The 20,898-nt window shown below is 41.2% G+C and overlaps 1 protein-coding gene across 2 annotated transcripts in view; it reads right to left on the bottom strand.

The window, feature by feature from the left end:
• Positions 1-9,541: 9,541 nt before the first annotated feature.
• CTTNBP2 (cortactin binding protein 2) overlaps positions 9,542-20,898 on the bottom strand; it is a 206,261-nt gene continuing 194,904 nt past the window's right edge. For both annotated transcript variants that reach the window (XM_077265000.1, XM_077265002.1), the window contains exons 20-23: positions 19,723-19,780; positions 19,142-19,274; positions 16,477-16,575; positions 9,542-10,447 (exon numbers count right to left, since the gene is read on the bottom strand). In XM_077265000.1, coding sequence (XP_077121115.1) covers positions 10,280-10,447; positions 16,477-16,575; positions 19,142-19,274; positions 19,723-19,780 — 458 coding nt within the window. In that variant the 3' untranslated portion in view covers positions 9,542-10,279. The remainder of the gene's footprint in view (positions 10,448-16,476; positions 16,576-19,141; positions 19,275-19,722; positions 19,781-20,898) is intronic.

The following is a 20,898-nucleotide window of genomic DNA, read 5'->3' as shown; positions in this document are numbered from 1 at the left end:
AACCATACTTACCATACTTCAGCGCCTGCAAAAAACGTAAAATAATAAACCGTATACTACCTGTCCGCCGTAGTCCAATTAATAACGAGTGTCCCACGACGATCTCCTCTATAGAACAGTGACATCGGGTGATGTCACTGCTCTATAGGGCCCTCAGTGACACACTGACAGGAGACAATGGCTCCTGCAGTGCATCACTGAGGTTACCTTAGGACAAAGTCTCACTTTATGGCAAAAAGCTGTGTGGGAAAATTTCTCAACAGCAATGCCATAAAGTGAGACTAGGGACTATTTTCTCACAGGGGCGTAGGAATACATTGTGGGGAATACATTGTGGAAGGATACCTTCCTCCCCTCATTGTGTTCCTGGAGCCTCTGGAGAGTGGTTGCATCATCTGATGCTGCTGCTCTCCACGGGAGATCGTCGAGGGACACTCGTTTTAATTGGATTTCTGCGGATCAGGGAGTATAGTGTTTGTTTATTATTTTAATATTTTTTACAGATGACAATGGCTTCGGGGATCAAAGTGACAAGTGGTGGTGAATATGTAATCTGTTACATGTACTGTATGTCTATATGTATGTTGTATGTCTGTACTGTATGTCTGTACTGTATGTCTGTACTGTATGCGGCATGTCGCATGTTGTCGCATGTCGTCGCATGGTGCATGTCGCATGCTGCATGCCGCCGCATGCTGCATGTTGTCGCATGGCACATGTTGTCGCATGGCACATGTCGTCGCATGGTGCATGTCGTCGCATGCTGCATGTTGTATGTTGTCGCATGTCGCATGCCGTTGCATGGCGCATGTCGCATGTTGTCGCATGGCGCATGTCGTCGCATGCTGCATGTCGTCGCATGTCGCATGCCGTTGCATGTCGCATGTCGTCGCATGCTGCATGTCGTCGCATGGCGCATGATGGCGCATGTCATCGCATGGTGAATGTTGTCGCATGCTGCATGTCACATGTTGTCGCATGGCGCATGTTGTCGCTTGGCGCATGGCGAATGGCGTCGCATGCTGCATGTCGCACGTTGTCGCATGGCGCATGTCGTCGCATGGCACATGTCGTCGCATGGCGCATGTTGTCGCATGCTGCATATCGCATGCTATCGCATGGCATCGCATGCTGCATGGCGCATGTCGTCACATGCTGCATGTCGATGCATGGCGCATGTTGTCGCATGGTGCATGTCGTCGCATGCTGCATGGCGTATGTCGTTGCATGGCACATGTCGTCGCATGGCACATGCTGCATGTCGTCGCATGGTGCATGTCACATGTTGTCGCATGGCGCATGTCGTCGCATGGCGCATGTCGTCGCATGGCGCATGCCGTCACCGCATGGTGTGTGTTGTATGTATGTATGTATGTATGTACGTACGTACGTACTGTATATGTATATGTGTATTTTTTTATTACATTCAACACATTAGCCGGATGATGGGACTACTACTGTCCCATCATTGGCTAATGTGTCACTCACTGCCACTGTAGCAGGCAGAGCCCGATGGGACTTGTTGTCCCATCGGACGATGCCTGCACACACACACACACACACACACCACCCCCCAGCACATACCGGCGCCGGTCCGCACAGCGCCGGGGACCGCACATCCCTGCCTAGCCCCGCCCGCCCCCAGCACAGCCCCGCAGTCAGCCTCAGCCCCGCCCACAGCCCAGTCACTCTTTATGAGTGACTGCTCTCTGTGGAGCCTGGGGACACGCCTGCTACTGACGTCACGTCAATTTCCAGAGTCTGGAAATTGACGTGACGTCGGCAGAAATGAGCGGCGGCTGAAGCCTGGGGGTCACGTGACCCGGACTCAGGCACCAGCATAGCGCCGCTCACAGGCGAAAACGGCTAAAGAAGGTATTTACACAAATCATCAGGGGCCCCGGGGGGATACATTGGGGGGTTAATTGAAAGTAGTGGACAACCCCTTTAACCCCCTTATCCACTATGATAAAATATGTATTCTTTGGCTCCTCCATGCAGCACTTACCATTGCCCGCATTGTCTCCATTCCATTCCTATTCGAGCCTTATGTTGTTCAGGCCTGCTCTAGGATCTGTGAGCCGATTCCCTATGTTAGATTTTAATTTGGTAATTTTTGTAGCCAATGTAAAAGGTTTAGTCAAGGAGGCTAAAAGTCTTCCTGGTTTATTACCCCATTTAAAATATTTCTGTTTTTGATAATCAAGATTTGTGAGGGCACATCCATGAGCTAAAGTATCAGAAGCACTTTTAACATCAAGGAAAGCCTGTCGAGTATCTGGAATATTAAGACGGCTGTTTGCTTATAAGTGTTTGATTAATTTTTAGTGAACTGCCTCTGTTTTTCTTTTGTCGCAAAACATATTCAGTTAGTTGACCTCTAATGACTGCCTTTGAGTCAGACCTGAAAAGATTAATATCGTCTAGGTGGGCGATGTTATCATCTCCATAATTTTCCCAGAAACCAGTTAAAATCTTGTGAAGGAAGCAATCTTGTGAAGGAAAAGGCAACCTGCAAAATACATGAATGGATCTAGAAAGAGATATATCTATAGTTATGAGGGCATGGTCAGAATTTATGTATTTCGTAAATCCGGGAAAAACAACGTTAAGGAGTGGCCTTAGATTTGGAGAATTAGGGGTGTATACATTGATCAAGCATTAGGTTTGACTTTCAAGGATTACTCTGACCACATCTGCTCACTGGTTCTTCACGAACATCCAGTAGTTTATAATTAATTTGGGAACTAAATAGAATTACTACCCCTTATATTTTGCTTTAAAGAGGTTTTGATACAATTAGGGTATCTTTTACTTCATAAAGGTGGATGTTTCTTTTTGATGTGTCTCTTGGAGGAATACCGTATGTGAGCGTATTTTATGTAAATGATTTAAAAGGATCCTGTCACATCCAAAAAATGCTATTAACCTCCAGTTATGTGCTTAAACTGCAGGTTAATAGCATTCCAAAACAGCCTGACTGCCAGACTGAAAGTGCAGTTACTGGCAGGAAAATAACTTTCTTCATCCAGGCAGCCCCAGGCTTTCAGTCTGATGCTGAGAAGTCCTGAAAAAGACGTGTTTGCCTACATGTATGACAGGCAGGGCTGGCGTTAGGAGCAGGCAGACCAGGCAGCTGCCTAGGGCCCCCTCTCCCCAGCAAGTGGTGTGCCGCTAATAGGGGCACATCATGTGGATGCTATGGGGCCCATGAGTAAGAGGTGCCCGACATGCCCCCACCCCCGCATCGCACATTCAACTTATCATCATACAGTTGAAAGCAGTGATGGAAGAGAGAACGTCAGGTGATGCTCTCTCCCATCATTCCCCTCAACTTGTAACTCAGCGGGTGCGCAATGAAGTCACTGCATTGTGCACCACACTGTGCCAGCAATGGAGTTAATGAGACCCTCTGCAGAAGCCAGAGCAGCGGGGAAATGGGGAGAGGTAATTATTGTATGTGTGCAAGTGTCTACATTACCCTGTGTGTGTATATACAGTATGTGTATGCATTATACTGTGTGCATATACATTGTAGTGTGTGTGTGTAGGGGGGTTGCAGTATAGTCTATCAAGTACCATGGGGAGTGCATTAGACTATATGTACTATGTGGGACCTGCATTATACTCTATTGAGGACTATCCGTCCCCATCATTCTTCCTCTGCTGGTGTAAAGAAACTCGGGAACAAGCATCGGACAACTTCAATATTGTCGATCACGCTCATATAATGGCCTGAACTCAGCATGTGTAAATACAACCAAAATGTTTCTGTGTGCTAATGCAATATGTGAGCATTTTAGGGCCTCACTTTAAACTTTTGCCCAGGGCCCCGCTCTGTCTAAAACCGGCCCTGATGATAGGTTGTAATTTCCTAAATGCTTCCACATCTTCATTTTGTCCTGAAAGTTAAGCAGCTTGAAAGAAACTGGTCTTGATTTTTCCACATGGTCGCCTCAGTCTAGACCAGAGAAGAGCAATTAATTTTTCCGAGGGTCCACATGAGAGACCGTGACTGTTGTGGAGGACCATACCAACAGGCTGAAATTAATTCACTTCAATATTAATATCATATCAATTATAATTATTTTTTATTAATATTAATTGCATCACTTAATATTGAACAGAATTATGCATAATGACATCCCCCTATATACTGTTTGCGCTCACAGCCCCTATATACAGTATGAAACCCCCACATAGCCCCCTTATACAGTATGATCCCTCGCATAACTCTCTATATATAGTAATAATCCCTGTATGACACCCTATATACATTAATACAGTATGATCCATATATATATATGTATATATATATATATATATATATACATATATATATATACATATATATATATATATATATATATATGTATATATATATATATATATATATATATATATATATATTGTATATATATATACATTGTATATATATATATATATATATATACATATATATACATATATATATATATATATATATATATATACATATATATATATATATATATATATATATATATATATATATATATATATATACATATATACATATATACACATACACATACACACACACACACACAGTCATGGCCAAAAGTATTCACACACCTGAAATTCTGTCAGATAATACTCAGTTTCTTCCTGAAAATGATTGCAAACACAAATTCTTTGGTATTATTATCTTCATTTAATTTGTCTTAAATGAAAAAACACAAAAGAGAATGAAGCAAAACATTGATCATTTCACACAAAACTCCAAAAATGGTCCAGACAAAAGTATTGGCACCCTCAGCCTAATACTTGGTTGCACAACCTTTAGCCAAAATAACTGCGACCAACCGCTTCCGGTAACCATCAATGAGTTTCTTACAATGCTCTGCTGGAATTTTAGACCATTCTTCTCTGGCAAACTGCTCCAGGTCCCTGATATTTGAAGGGTGCCTTCTCCAAACTGCCATTTTTAGATCTCTCCACAGGTGTTCTATGGGATTCAGGTCTAGACTCATTGCTGGCCACCTTAGAAGTCTCCAGTGCTGTCTCTCAAACCATTTTCTAGTGCTTTTTGAAGTGTGTTTTGGGTCATTGTCCTGCTGGAAGACCCATGACCTCTGAGGGATACCCAGCTTTCTCACACTGGGCCCTACATTATGCTGCAAAATTTGTTGGTAGTCTTCAGACTTCATAACGCCATGCACACGGTCAAGCAGTCCAGTGCCAGAGGCAGCAAAGCAACACCAAAACATCAGGGAACCTCCGCCATGTTTGACTGTAGGGACCGTGTTCTATTCTTTGAATGCCTCTTTTTTTCTCCTGTAAACTCTATGTTGATGCCTTTGCCCAAAAAGCTCTACTTTTGTTTCATCTGACCAGAGAACTTTCTTCCAAAATGTTTTAGGCTTTTTCAGGTAAGTTTTGGCAAACTCCAGCCTGGCTTTTTTCTTTTCTCGGTGTAAGAAGTGGGGGTCTTCCTGGGTCTCCTACCACAGTCCTTTTCATTCAGACGCCGACGGATAGTACAGGTTGACACTGTTGTACCCTTGGACTGCAGGGCAGCTTGAACTTGTTTGGATGTTAGTTAAGGTTCTTTATCCAACATCCGTACAATCTTGCGTTCAAATCTCTTGTCAATTTTTCTTTTCCGTCCACATCTAGGGAGGTTAGCCACAGTGCCATGGGCTTTAAACTTCTTGATGACACTGCGCACGGTAGACACAGGAACATTCAGGTCTTTGGAGATGGACTTGTAGCCTTGAGATTGGTCATGCTTCCTCACAATTTGGTTTCTCAAGTCCTCAGACAGTTCTTTGGTCTTCTTTCTTTTCTCCATGCTCAATGTGGTACACACAAGGACACAGGACAGAGGTTGAGTCAACTTTAATCCATGTCAACTGGCTGCAAGTGTGATTTAGTTATTGCCAACACCTGTTAGGTGCCACAGGTAAGTTACAGGTGCTGTTAATTACACAAATTAGAGAAGCATCACATGATTTTTCGAACAGTGCTAATACTTTTGTCCACCCCCTTTTTTATGTTTGGTGTGGAATTATATCCAATTTGGCTTTAGAACAATTCTTTTTGTGTTTTTTTCATTTAAGACAAATTAAATGAAGATAATAATACCAAAGAATTTGTGTTTGCAATCATTTTCAGGAAGAAACTGAGTATTATCTGACAGAATTGCAGGGGTGTGAATACTTTTGGCCATGACTGTATATATATATATATATATATATGTGTATATATATGTGTATACATATGTATATACATACACATATATATACATACACATATATATACATACACATATATATACATACACATATATATATATATACACACATATATATATACATATATATACACACATATATATATATATATATATATATATATATATATATATATATATATATATATATATAGTAATACAGTATAATCCCTGCATGACCCCCTATATCAGTGTTCCCCAACTCCGGTCCTCAAGAGCCACCAACAGGTCATGTTCTCAGTAATACCTTAGTATTAGGGGCAGCACGGTGGCACAGTGGTTAGCACAGCAGCCTTGCAGCGCTGGAGTCCTGGGTTCAAGCCCCACTAAGGACAACAATATGCAAAGAGTTTGTATGTTCTCCCCGTGTTTGTGTGTGTTTCCTCCGGGTACTCCAGTTTCCTCCCACATTCCAAAGACATACTGATAGGGTATTTAGATTGTGAGCCCCAACGGGGACAGCGATGATAATGTGTGCAAACTGTAAAGCGCTGCGGAATATGTTAGCGCTATATAAAAATAAAAGATTAATATTATAAAAGATTATTGCACAGGTGATAATTGTATCACCTGGACAAGCAAGCATTCAATCACCTGTGCAATACTAATGAAAACATGACCTGTTGGTGGCTCTTGAGGACCGGAGTTGTGGAACACAGCCCTATATACATTAATGCAGTATGATCCCCCACATAGCCCTTCTATATACAGCATTAGCCTCCCATATAAAGCATGAGCCCCACATAGCCTCCCATATACAGCATGAGCCCTCATATAGTTTCCTATACACTGCATGAGCCCTCACATATCCCCCAATATACAGCATGACTCTCGCATATCCCCTATATACAATGAGCCCCCCATAGCTCCCTGTTCACAGTATGAGCCACCACATAGCCTCCTATATACATTATAGGCCCCACATAGCCTCCTATATACTGTATGAACCCTCACATAGCTTCCTACATAAAGCATAAGGCGTCACATAGCCCCTTATATACAGTATGAGCCCCCCACATAGCCCCTATATGCAGTATAAGCCCCCAAATAACCGCTGCACACAGTATGAGCCACAACATATCCCCCTAAATACAGTATATGCCCCACATAGCTCCTATATACAGTATAGGCCCCATACAGCCACCTATATGCAGTATGAGCCTCCACATAGCCATCTACATACAGTATGAGCCACAACATAGCCTCCTATACATCATGGCCCCCACATACACAGCATGAGCAACAACATAGCCCCTTACACAGGGGTGGAGCCGCATATTCATGACTGTAATGGGCGGCACCATGCGACCGCTCATACAGGAGAAGCTGCAGCGCGGAGAGGACGCTTCGAGGGAGCCGGGTGAGTATTTTCTTTCCAGCGGTAGGGCGCACAGGGGGTGGGAGGGGGGTGGTGACAAACATCTTTATTACAACCGCAAAAAACCCCAAAAAACAATGATTTTTCATTTCTTCTCTCTAGCGAACGCTGCTGGAGAGAAGAAATGAATGGCGGCTTCAACACCACGCTGGGGGGACAGCGCTTACTGTAGCGCTGTCTCCTGCACGGCACACGGACAGCATCCGTGTGCGGTACGTGTTTTACACGGACCCATTGACTTTAATGGGTCCGTGTGATCCGTGCGCTCCCACGAACACTGACATGTCTCTGTGTTTTGCACGCGGACACACGGTCTGTGAAAACACGCTGACATGTGCAGAGACACATTGATTTTAATGTGTCTATGTGTGTCAGTGTCTCCGGTACGTGAGAAAACTGTCACCACACGTACCAGAATCACTGACGTGTGAAACCGGCCTTAGTGTGTGATCTGAGTCCTTTCAGTCAGAGATTCTTTGTTCAGAAGTGGAAATCCTGTTCCCATGGTCTGTAATTTGCAACACTATAAGGTGAAGACTGGAAAGTAGTTAGGAGAGTATCTATAGTAGGCATAAGTAAAGATGTAAAAGCCTGGGCAGTAGTTTGTGAGTTGTCTCCATCCATGGGCATATTTTCTTCTTGCTGAGTATGTTATAGGCTTGGAACTTTGGCTGTGATTATTCTTCCCAGGAGTCTTACCACTTTTATTTATGAACTTGTCTATAGTAGATGAAGGTATTATGTATATATTACAAGAAGAACCTTATGTAGAAATTAAATACCGTATTACAAGGTATTTACATGAAAATAGATCAGTCTGGTGCAGAAGAGACAACCTGTGAGCTTTGGTTCCCTCTAGTGTTCACAAAAGAAAATTAACCAGAATCACAAATAAGATTTTTACAGATGTTTGTTGAATGGAACATTTCAGAAATATAGCACAAAACTTATCAGCCCCAGAATAACCTGGAGAGATATTCAGAGTCTAATATGTCATTCTCAAAAAAAAGGGTATCTGTTCCCTACTAATATTATCCTGATAAAGGGCGCGTGGGCAGCTCTTTCAGGATAAGCAACGCTTATTTTTGTACATTCCCTGTTGTGTTGCTGTAAGAAACAGCACTGCAGTCATATAATAAAGTATATAACCGCTACCAATGTATTCCATTTATTTACTCAACCATACAAGTTCAGAGACCTGGCCGTTTTAGTTACTGATGGTTTTATTCTTTTTAGTTACTGATGGTTTTATTCTTTTTACCAATAGGTGTGGCACACAGGGTAATAATGCTGATTAACCCGAAGACACATCTCCAGAGAATCCTGTGAGCTACACCTCCTTTGTAAATACCATAAAAGCGATCACTAAATAAAAAGGCCCATATCTCTGGAGCTGTATGCAAAATTAAAAAACAAACAAAAACAGAATACTCAGGGAAGCAACGGGAAGAAAATAAGGGCAAAAACTGGTCACTTTTGACCTGGAGACAGATGCAATTAAAACATTTCTGGGATAAGAAATGATTAATTCCTAGGTTAAAAAAGGTACTAATAAAAAAATCAGATCAGATGAACCATGATCTTTTTGCCTTCAATCTATCATGTTTTCTTGAAAACTGTGCATCCTACAATTGATGTAATCAGGTAACATTAAGCTGAAATACTTGTCACTCAGGCTTACACGTAGCTGGTCCCTATATGACTGGATATTCTATTTCGCTCTCGTCATGGACATTATGGAAAACTTATAGCAGCACTATGTCTAAGCGAGCCTGCTTATGTCACTTTATCATTTATAGCGATTGTTGAAAAAACATGTCATATGCAACAATGTACCAAATGACTTGTGCTGTACAAATCAACATAAATAAACACATTTTTGGACCATAAACACTACTAGACAAGAAATGTTGTGTTTATTGCAATAAGAACTCTTTTTGTACAGAAGTAGTGAAGCAACAATTAAATCAGAGCAAGCAAAAACAAAAAAGAAAAACGGCAATATATGCTCTACACAAGATGCAAGGTGTGATCTTCAGGCTGATTAAAATAAACAGTCAACATTTCGTCTATGGCTTGTGTAAAAAAAAAAGGTGCATTAATCAAATCAGTGGGTCTAGTTATTGCCACGCTGCATTGCAATTGCGAGTACAGAAAGTGAATATTAAAAATAGATATAAGTGGAAAGGTAGATTCCATGTGAACCAGGTCTGTGCATAATACAACACAGGAATCAGATCCTCCTGAATGTGGTCAATTGTAATACCTCTGTCATAAACACTTTACACATTTGGCAAAACAATCATTTTGTTCATTTCCTAAAAAATATTAACAATAATGAGTTAGTAAAACAGCCAAGATTCCCAATACTTGAATATTCCACTGAAACGACTCACATCAATACAATATAAACATATATACATATAACGCATCTGTGGCCCCATTTACAATCTATAATACAGGGAAGTGTTCATTATGTACATTACTTTATACAAGAAATAGTTATCCTGTTGTACTAGGAAGGCCTTCGATATATTACAACACAGCAATATATTTCAGGTTCCTTCTGCACACCACAGGTTAAATACACGACAGGTATAAATTCCTGGTACGCAGCTTCAGAATTCCTATTTCGAGTCTTTAGTAATGGCTAATTGCCTTGTATTACTGCTGCTTTTTCTATTACTTCTTGGTATGGGAAGCAATGATTTGACTCTTGTACTGCCAGGTTCTAGTTTTGGCTTTTGGTCACTGTATTCTGACATCTGACTGTTGTTGAGAGGACAATTCCCATTCTGTGAAAAGAAAGAAATTTGGGAAGTTACTTGTTAAGTTTCAATGTAAGTAAACAGAATATACTTGAGGATATATACATGACTGAATGGATTTAGAGGTATAGATTTTTTATAGAATCAACGTAAGTGAACAGTGTAGCCAGGCAGTTAAAAAAAGGAAGTAGGATTCTTAGATCTACAGCTAGAGATATAGCCAGTAGAAAGGGGCACTATACGGAGATCTACCAAGACCACATTAGGATAACTGTCTGAAGTTCTGGAGACCTCTCATACAAAAAGACAGTGATATACAGTTGTTTGAAAAAGTGTTTGCCCCCTTCCTGATTTCCTATTCTTTTGCATGTTTGTCATGCTTGCATGTTTCAGACCACCAAACGAATTTAAATATTAGACAAAGATAACCCAAAATGCAGTTTTTAAATGAAGGTCTTTATTATTAAGGGAAAAAGAAATCCAAACCTACAGGGCCCTGTGTGAAAAAGTGATTGCCTCCTAAACCTAATAACTGGTTGGACCACCCTGAGTAGCAACAACTGCAATCAAGTGTTTGCGATAACTGGCAATGAGTTTTTTACAATACTCTGGAGGAATTTTAGCGCACTAATCTTTCCAGAATTGTAGTAATTCAGCCACACTGGAGGGTTTCTGAGCATGAACCGCCTTTTTAAAGGTCATGCCACAGCATTTCAATTGAATTAAGGACTTTGACCAGACCACTCCAATGTCTTAATTTGTTTTTCTTAAGCCATTCAGAGGTGGACTTGCTGGTGTGTGTGTTTTGGATCATTGTCCTGCTGCATAACCCAAGTGCGCATCAGCTTGAGGTCACAAACAGATGGACGGACATTCTCCTTCAAGTTTTTTTTTTGTTTTTTTTTTTAAAAGCAGAATTCATGGTTCTATTCACCACAGTTATTATTCCAGGTACTGAAGCAGCAAAACAGCCCCAGACCATTACACTATCACCATTATATTTTACTGATGGTATGATGTTCCTTTTCTGAAATGCTGTTTTACTTCTAAGCCCGATGCAATGGACAAACACCTTCCAAAAAGTTCAACTTTTGTGCTGTCAGTCCACAGAGTATTCTCCCAAAAGTCTTGTGGATTATCAAGATGTTTTCTGGCAAAACGGAGATGAGCCTTTATGTTCTTATTGTTCAGCAGTGGTTTTGGACCTGGAACTCTGCCATTATTATGGTGGAGTCATGAACACTGACTTTAACTGAAGCAAGTGAGGCCTGCAGTCCTTTGGATGTTGTTGTGGGGCTTTTGGATGAGTCACCGCTGCGCTCTTGGGGGTATTTTGGTCGACTGGTCACTGTTGGGAATGTTCACCATTGTTCTATGTTTTTGCCATTTGTGGATAATGGATCTCACTGTGGTTTGCTGGAGCCCCAAAGCTTTAGAAATGGCTTTAGGAGTTTTTCCAAACAGATTGATCTCAATTACTTTTTTTCCTCATATGTTCCAAAATTTCTTTGGATCATGGCATGATGTCTAGCTTTTGAGGATCTTTTGGTCTACTTCACTTTGTCAGGTAGGTCCTATTTAAGTCAATTCTTGATTGAGAACAGGTGTGGCAGTAATGAGGCAAGAATAATGAGAAATATGTTTAAAACTTTAATATACAGTACTGTGCAAAAGTTTTAGGCAGTTGTGAAAAAAATGCTGCAAAGTAAGAATGTTTTCACAATAGATGAATTGATTGTATCTGGTTAATTAAACAAAATAAACTAAGTGTGAAAGCAAGAGAGAAATCTAGATCATTATATTGTCTTCAAACCAGTATGAAAGCATCAGTTCTAGGTACACTGTACACAGTTTTTGAAGGAACTCCACAGGGAGATTGTTCCAAACGTCTGAGAACTAAGAACAGATCTTCTGTGGGTGTAGGCTTACACAAACCCTTCTGTCTCTTCATGTTTTCCCTGTGTATTGATTTGACTTACATTTCTCGTTTGTTCATTTACCTTGCATTTTGCTAATTGATAAAAAAAATAAACTTGACTCTTCTATTCTTTAAAGCATTCTTACTTTTCAGAATTATTTTCACACCTATCTAAAATGTTCCATTGTACCTTATGTTAATCCCTTGGTGGCATATGCCGTTGCTTGTTTTTATGCTGCGTTTTTGTCATACTACATTTGTCTCTCGTGCATGCTGATAAAGTTTAGTGCCAAAAAAATAAATCTTATGCTACTTCATCAAGTTTCGGCTCAAAAGAAGCAGCAAAATGTGGTACCTGCATTTTTTCAGCATTTTTTTCACCACTCATTACTTTCAATGGATGAACAATGCTGTAAAAACGCTGAAAGAAGTGACAAGCTCCATTGTGCAAAACCTCAGATTTTACACAAAATACAGTATATCCTACGTGTTATTAATTTAAACCTCTACTTATTTTGGATTCTCATGGTCAATTTTGACCATGGTATCAAAGTGGTTAAACATACGAAAAGCACTAGGGCCTAGACAGATCCGGGGTCTATCAGGTTGCTCCTCAGTTTTACATGGACAGTCATAATACGCTGAAAAACACAACTACTGCTGCATATTATGGAAGCAATTAAATCATCTCATGGTTAAGTCCCAAAGGGGAAAAAAATAGAAAAATACCCTATTAAAGAAAAAATAGAAAAACAGTTTCTCCCTGCAAATTCCTAAAATAGGTCAAAAAATAAAAAGCATAAGGAGTAGACAACTGGTATGGTTGTAATGACCCTATTGATTACTCATGGTACACCAAAATTAAAGCCCGTCCTACATAAGCAAGCCTTCATACAGCCTTATTCATGGATAAATTAAAAAGCTATGGTTTTTGGAATGCACGGACACAAAATTATTATTTTTTAAATGTTACAAAATGAGCACAACATAAAAAGCTATAGAAATTTGGTGTCACCATAATCGCACTTACGCAAACATTAACATATTTTCTTTACGCATGAAATTTTGTATTAAAATTTAAGATGCAGCACGTGGCTCAGTGGTTAGCATTGTAGACTTGCAGTGCTTGGGGTCCTGAGTTCAAATCCCACCAAGTACAACATCTGCAAGGAGTTTGCAGGATTGAAGGATTATAGTTTTTTCTTATTCATAGAATTCCATCTACAATAAAGATACTGTAACAGATTTTATGGCTAAATCCTGATGGAAAAACAGAGTGTGTGTCCTATCTGCACATACAATTTATTATATATGACAAAAAAATGAAAATATGGATTTTGGATGAAAAATGAAGAACACTGCTGTCCAAAATAACAGCAACCTTTTACAATAACAAGTCTACAGTACATGTCATCAAGGGAGCCCAAACTCCCTGGACAATTGTGGTAGATATTGGGGCCTCAACCAAAACTACAATTGGCAAAACACCTACTTTGTGTCATATCCTGTGGTATACCTAGATGGACTTTATGGCACAAGAGATAAAAATATGCACTGTCCTAATGTTAGCTATCAGGAGTTTAAATATGTAAATGCTGGGCATTGGCAAATATGTAAATGCTGGGCGTTGTTTTGCCACTGCAGCATACGGTATGGAATTTATTTCTAGAAATCTCAAAGGATATATCTATTGCCAACACTTGGGGGGCTGATTCATCAAAGTTTTTGTCAGAAAAGTCAGTTGAAATGGGCAGGGCTAGAGAGAAGCCAGGGCGGGATGGGTCCCTGACGGAAGCAGTATTCCTGTTGTGGCACGTTTCTAGGGTGGCCCCTGAAGAGGTGTCAAATTCAATATGTAGCACGCCTCTTAATGTATTTGGCTCCTTCTACTCCAGCATGTGCTACGCCAGTCTTGATAAATCGGCCCTTTGGTGTTTTTTTCCTGTCTAAAACAAATAAAGGGTGCTTTTCTCATGGAAGATCTGGCAGTAAAATTTATATAAGGCCATGTTCACACTTTGCAGTTTTTACTGCGGATCCGCGGCGATTTTGATGCTGCGGGTCCGCAGCAGTTTCCATAGCATTTACATTAACATGTAAACCCTGTGGAAACCGCCAACCGCTGTGCACATGCTGCGGGAAAAAACGTGCAGAAACGCAGCGGTTTAAAACCAGCAAGATGTCACTTCTTTGTGCAGAATCGCTGCGATTCTGCACCCATAGGAATGCATTGAACCGCTTACTTCCCGCATGGGGCTGTGCCCACGTTGCGGGAAGTAAGCGGTTAATGTGCGGGTGGTACCCGGGGTGGAGGAGAGGAGACTCTCCTCCAGGCCCTGGGAACCATAAATAGTGTAAAAAAAAAAAGAATTAAAATAAAAAATGATGCTATACTCACCTCTCAGCGCTGCCCGCGGCCGTCCGGTCTTCGGTTTGCTGTGCGAGCAGGACCTGTGGTGACGTCGCGGTCACATGACCGTGATGACGCCGCGGTCACATGACCGTGACGTCACGAAGGTCCTTCTCGGCACAGTATCTTTGGAACCGGAGCACCGGGTGCAGCTCCCAGGAGATCGGGACATCAGAGGGTGAGTATAACCAATTTTTATTATTTTTATAATTACTATTGATGCTGCATGATGCTGCATATTGCTGCATATGCAGCATCAATAGTACAGGAGTAATCCCGCAGCGGAAACCGCGGAACAAACCGCGATAAATCTGCAGGGATAACCGCAGCGGTTTTGCCCTGCAGATTTTATCAATTCCGCTGCGGGATAAACCTGCAGAGCACACCGCAAAGTGTGAACGTGGCCTAAATGTGAAGAATCATTTGAAAATACTGTTGAAGCGCTGCATTTTTAAATTTGTATCATAAATTATTTATGAATTTGTGAGCATATCTAGGATGCAAGATAGGGTATATTGACATGGAATATGATTTACTGAATGTATACCAACTTAAGTCGCACAAGGACCGAGGGAGGGGGTCTAGCCAGGAAACCAATCTGTATCAATGATGGATGGTGATTTGACTGGCTCCATTATAATCCTAGTACATATTCAGTGTTTTCTCTTTATCATGTGTGTAGATTCTCCTCCAAGGAATTAGGACAAAGGTGGAGAGACCCCTTTGACATCTTACTGTGCTCAGTGAATACATTAAAGTAAATTCTCACCTTGTATAGAGCGCATCTATGCTAGAACTAGAATTGCTGCAAATCAATTTGCACGTCCCATCCCATCAGCCACGACAGCGGACTGTGGTTGCTGGATGGGAGAATCAATACCGCCTCTTAACTGGCGGCATCTGTAGCTCGTCATTTGATTGGTTGGCCTGGCACTATGTCACTTTTGCGGCACGATGCACATATGATGTTGAGTCAGGCCAGCTAATCAAAAGAAGAGCCATAGATGCTGTAAAGTCAAGGCCAATGGAATGGGATGTGGGAATAAATTCCCACCAACTCTAGCAACTCAATCTCTGTCATTGATGTAATGCACGGTATTAAGAAATGGGGTATGTGAACTTTTGATCAGGGTCGTTAGGATGTTTTGGGTTGTCATTATGACTTAAAAAGAGAAAACACGGTAGTTTGACAATAAATGGCTTCACCCAACCACTAACCATGAGTGGAGAAAAAGTTTTGTTGTTATCATTCATATTTTCTGAAAAAAAGGCCAAGAAAGCAAAAATTCTGCCAGGGTATGTAAACTTTTGAGCACAACTGTACATGTATGGGTGTGTGTTCTATGTGCACCCATTCGTAATATGTGTATAATGTGTGGGCAATGTAATATACTTGTGTGTGATATATGTGGGTCTAATATGAATTAAATATGCATGCGTATATTGTTCATGTATGTGTGTATGTGCGTGTGTATAAAATAATAGGCTGGGGATTACTTAGGGGGACACATGACCAGCAAAGGGGGAATTCACTGTTCGTGTCCACATCTGCTATGATGTATTTTCTGTTTACACATTTTTTAGACAAATTTAGGAATAGCTCATAAAATAGGAGACACATAAATAATTCAGTTACACTTCTCCCTTTAAGCTGTAGTTACAGTTTTGGTGCAGGTAATCATCCAAAGTAGGCAATGTGAACACTGCCTTAGAAGAAATGCTACTTACTTTATGTGGCTTTTGATAGCACAGTTTGTTAACTGTTGCTGAACTCTGGTCATTCGAAGGACTTTTAAAAATCACCAGACAGTTATCCAGGTCTGCAATCTGTAAGGATAAAAGAAGATGGTATTGCAAAAGTGTGTACAAATTTTCTATCTTATCATGAACAGTATTGTACAAAATGGAACAGAAGAGCAGGGGATAGAGAGGTTGCTAGGGAGACACCGTCTTCAGTATATTGCTGAAATTAGTGACTTAGAAGCACAGAATGTTACAATTGGAAGGGACCTTTAGGCTATGTGCCCACATTGCAGAAATGCTGCGGAAATGTCCACAGCATTTAAGCAACTCCCTGCCGCGGGTAAAACGCATGCGGAATTCGCATGCGTTTTCCCACAAAACACAAGCATTTTTAGCTTGCAGAATGCTTGCGTTTTCCAAGCGATTTGAAGCATCACTTGGAAAACTGATTGACAGGTTGGTCACACTTGTCAGGCAGAGTGCTTAACAAGTGTGACAAGCATTTTACTGATGCTGCCTATGCAGCACAAATAGTAAAAGATAGAATGTTAAAAATAATAAAAAAATAAAAGATATGGTTATTCTCACGTTCCGACGGCCCACGATCTCTTCAGCGGCGCTCCCGGTACGTTCCGTTCCCAGGGATGCTTTCCGCGAAGGACCTTTGTGACGTCACGGTCACGTGAACACGACGTCATCCCAGGTCCTTCACGCAATGCATCTCTGGGAACGGAAGCCGCCACGTGCACCGCTGAGAGGCGGGAGGACTCCGGGGTTATCAGAAGGTAAGTATATCCCTATTTTTTATTTTAATTAGTTTTTTTTTTTTTTTACAGAAATATGGTTCCCAAGGGCCTGGAGGAGAGTCTCCTCTTCTCCAGACCCGGGTACCATCCGCACATGAAGCGCTCACTTTACGCATTGTTGGCATAGCCACATGCGTAAAGTGAGCTTTCAATGCAATCCTATGGCTGGGGAATCGCTGCGATTCCGCAGAAATAATGAACATGCTGCATATTTTGCCACTATGCGATTCCGCAGTGGGAAAATCCGCAGCATGGGCACAGCAACTGCGGAATCCCAGGATTGTATGGGAATGCGTTTTTTAAGCCTTTCCGCTGCGGAAAAAATCCCCGGCAGAAACGCATAAAAAAGCGCAACATGAGCACATAGCTTTTGTGTCATCATGTCCAACCCCCTGCTCAATGCAGGATTCACTAAACTATCTCAGCCAGATGTCTGTTCAGCCTCTGTTTGAAGACTTCCATTGAAGGAAAACTCACCACCTCTTGTGGCAGCCTGTTCCACGCATTGATCACCCTCACTGTCAAAAAGTTTTTTCTGATATCTAACTTGTATCTTCTCCCTTTTAGTTTCATTACATGTGCAAACGAGAATGATGATCCCTCTACACTGTGACATCCTTTCAGATATTTGTAGACAGCTATTAGGTCTCCTTTTATCCTTCTTTTTTGCAAGCTAAACATTCCCAGATCCTTTAAACTGTCATCGTAGGACATACTTTGCAGTGTGTTCTACATCCTGGTAGCTCTTCTCTGAACTTGCTCCAGTTTTTCTATGTCTTTTTTAAAATGTGGTGCCCAGAACTGGACACAGTATTCCAGATGAGGCCTGACCAAGGAGGAGTAGAGGGGGATAATTACTTCACGTGATCTAGACTCTATACTTCTCTTAATACATCCCAAAGCTGTGTTTGCTTTTTTTGCTGCTGCATCACACTGTTGACTCACGTGCAGTCTCTTTCACACATGCTGTTACTTAGTATTATTTCTCCCATTCTGTAGATGTCGTTTTTGTTTCCATCTTATCATGCACAGCATTGTACAAAATGAAGAGTGGGGGATAGAGAGGTATCTAGTGAGATATCGTTTTCAGTATATCGTTGAAACTACGGACTTGCTACATTCATTAGCACCCTCTGACATTATAGGTGGGACTCCTTTTGTACCCTCAGATGGAGATTGTGCAATAGCGATATCACTGTTTATTTACGTATCTGCCCCATACATCCTGGTGCTGTACCTGGCTCCTATTTTAGCTTGGACTATTTGTCACTTACCTGTTATACTTTTGTACTTTTTTATCTATTTAATTGCTCTGTGACACTTTGGGCTATTTGTTGTGCTCTTTCAAGCCCTATTTTTTAACATATTTTGTGTGATTTATTTAATTAATAAAAGTTGTTTAAATATACTTCTATGATTTAGCATGACTCTCTCTCTTTTTTGTGTATCATGTAATTTTGAGTCCCTTTATTTCGCAATATGCAATTCAGCATATAAAGGCATATGTATGCAATGCAATACGTATTGAGGAACATGTTTTGGGGATTATGTATACAATTCATTAAGTCCATAAGCAAAGCAAGACAGTGGAAAGTACTGAAATCACGGTAAAAAGAAAAATTGCACAACATATGAGGTTCACTACCTTCACTAACACTGTCTAATGGATGTAGGACATTTCTTCAGAGCCCAGGTAAGCCTCTTACGAATATGGCAAATTTAATTAAATATTAGAATATAAATAATGGTCTATTAAAAAAACATAAACAAACAAAAAACGACAAACTCGTCCATGAGTTGCACATGGGATTCTAATTCTTAGAAATCTGTTATTTATCTGTTACCTTGGTAATGTCTGGTTCTGACTTGCTGGAACACATTGAGCGCAGTTCTTTCACGAGGTCAGCCTCGTCATCAGAACAGGCTGACAGTCTTTGCTCCATGTGGAGAGATCTGGGATGATCACCTCCTAGAGATCTGTGGAAAATATAAATCATAAACATTTTCCACCCACTTTAACATATAAAATATACTGTGCCCTCTCCCATACTGCTAGCAGAGGCAGTTTTGAATCTGTAGCCTTGGAAATGCAAGAAGGGATTGAAGCTGGCCAGATCTAGTTATGCTTCCACTTTTAGGGCAATGCGAGCAGACACTAAAGCATAGAGCCCACTTGTACCACACGCTCCTTACTAATGTAACTGGTCACCAGATTCACCAGTAATCGAGAAAAGAAGCTGTAAACTATAACATTTTAAATCACGCTGTTAGAATGGAGAGAATTTTCAAGATGAGGCAAATTGCAAAGTTCCTTGTTTTTAAAAGCATTTTGCAATTGTACCCATTTGAAAACTTGAGACAACTCATTTACTGAAACTTCTTAGCATTTTAAAGGAAAATAAAAACACAATTAAACAGGTCATACCTTTGTTTGGTCCTTGAAGAACTGCTTCCATTCTCTATCTCATTCCTTGAGGAGTCTCCTGTATTGAAAACAACAAGTTTTCATGATAACTTTCTTTATCCCTTTGTACAGTTTTGCCTGGTGTGTGTCTTTTTCTAGCTACATTTTTTTAGAACTTTTGTAAGCATTATACCTTTTGTATATCAAATGTAAAATTGAATATGTTTATTACTTCCGGCTCTAAATGTACCCACAAACTCAAAGTGGCAAAATACAGCCTGATTGTGTTACCCTGTGTATGTCAGAAGGCTGGAAATGTACCAGTATGGTTTTGAAAAGCTGGGTGCAATAGTGTGTTACCCGAGGTAGGCATTCACTAGCCTAACAAAATGGTGAATGGTGGCAGCAAAAGTCTGGTGTAGATGTGCGGATTGGCTGGGGGTGTACTTAGCTCATTCGTAGTCTATTGTGATTGGTAAGTGTATGAGTGAGTGCAAGTAGTCAAGTACCCCAGTACCCCTTTACAGTCAAGTCTGAATCACATGTGCAGAGAGCCGGCAGTGTTCGTGACAATAGACATCATTAAAGTGAACCTGTCACCCCCAAAATCAAAGGTGAGCTAAGCCCACCAGCATCAGGGGCTTATCTACAGCATTCTGTAATGCTGTAGTTAAACCCCCGATGTATCCTGAAAGATGAGAAAAAGAGGTTAGATTATACTCACCCAGGGGCGGTCCGGTCCGATGGGCGTCGCGGTCCGGTCCAGCGCCTCCTATCTTCATCAGATGATGTCCTCTTCTTCATGCTGCGGCTCCGGTGCAGGCGTACTTTGTCTGCCCTGTTGAGGGCAGAGCAAAGTACTGCAGTGCGCAGGCACCGGGCCTCTTTGACCTTTCCCGGCGCCTGCGCACTGCAGGACTTTGCTCTGCCCTCAACATGGCATACGAAGTACGCCTGCGCCGGAGCCGCAGCGTGAATACAAGAAGAGGACGTCATCATAAGAAAATAGGAGGCCCCGGACCGGACTGCGATGCCCATCATACCGGGACCGCCCCGGGTGAGTATAATCTAACCTCTTTTTCTCATCTTTCAGGATACATCAGGGGCTTATCTACAGCATTACAGAATGCTGTAGATAAGCCCCTGATGCAGGTGGGCTTAGCTCACCTTCGATTTTGGGGGTGACAGGTTCCCTTT

Source organism: Ranitomeya variabilis, chromosome 5 (genome assembly GCF_051348905.1).
Source record: "Ranitomeya variabilis isolate aRanVar5 chromosome 5, aRanVar5.hap1, whole genome shotgun sequence".
NCBI lineage: Eukaryota > Metazoa > Chordata > Amphibia > Anura > Dendrobatidae > Ranitomeya > Ranitomeya variabilis.
This window is presented reverse-complemented; position numbering and strand designations above follow the sequence as displayed.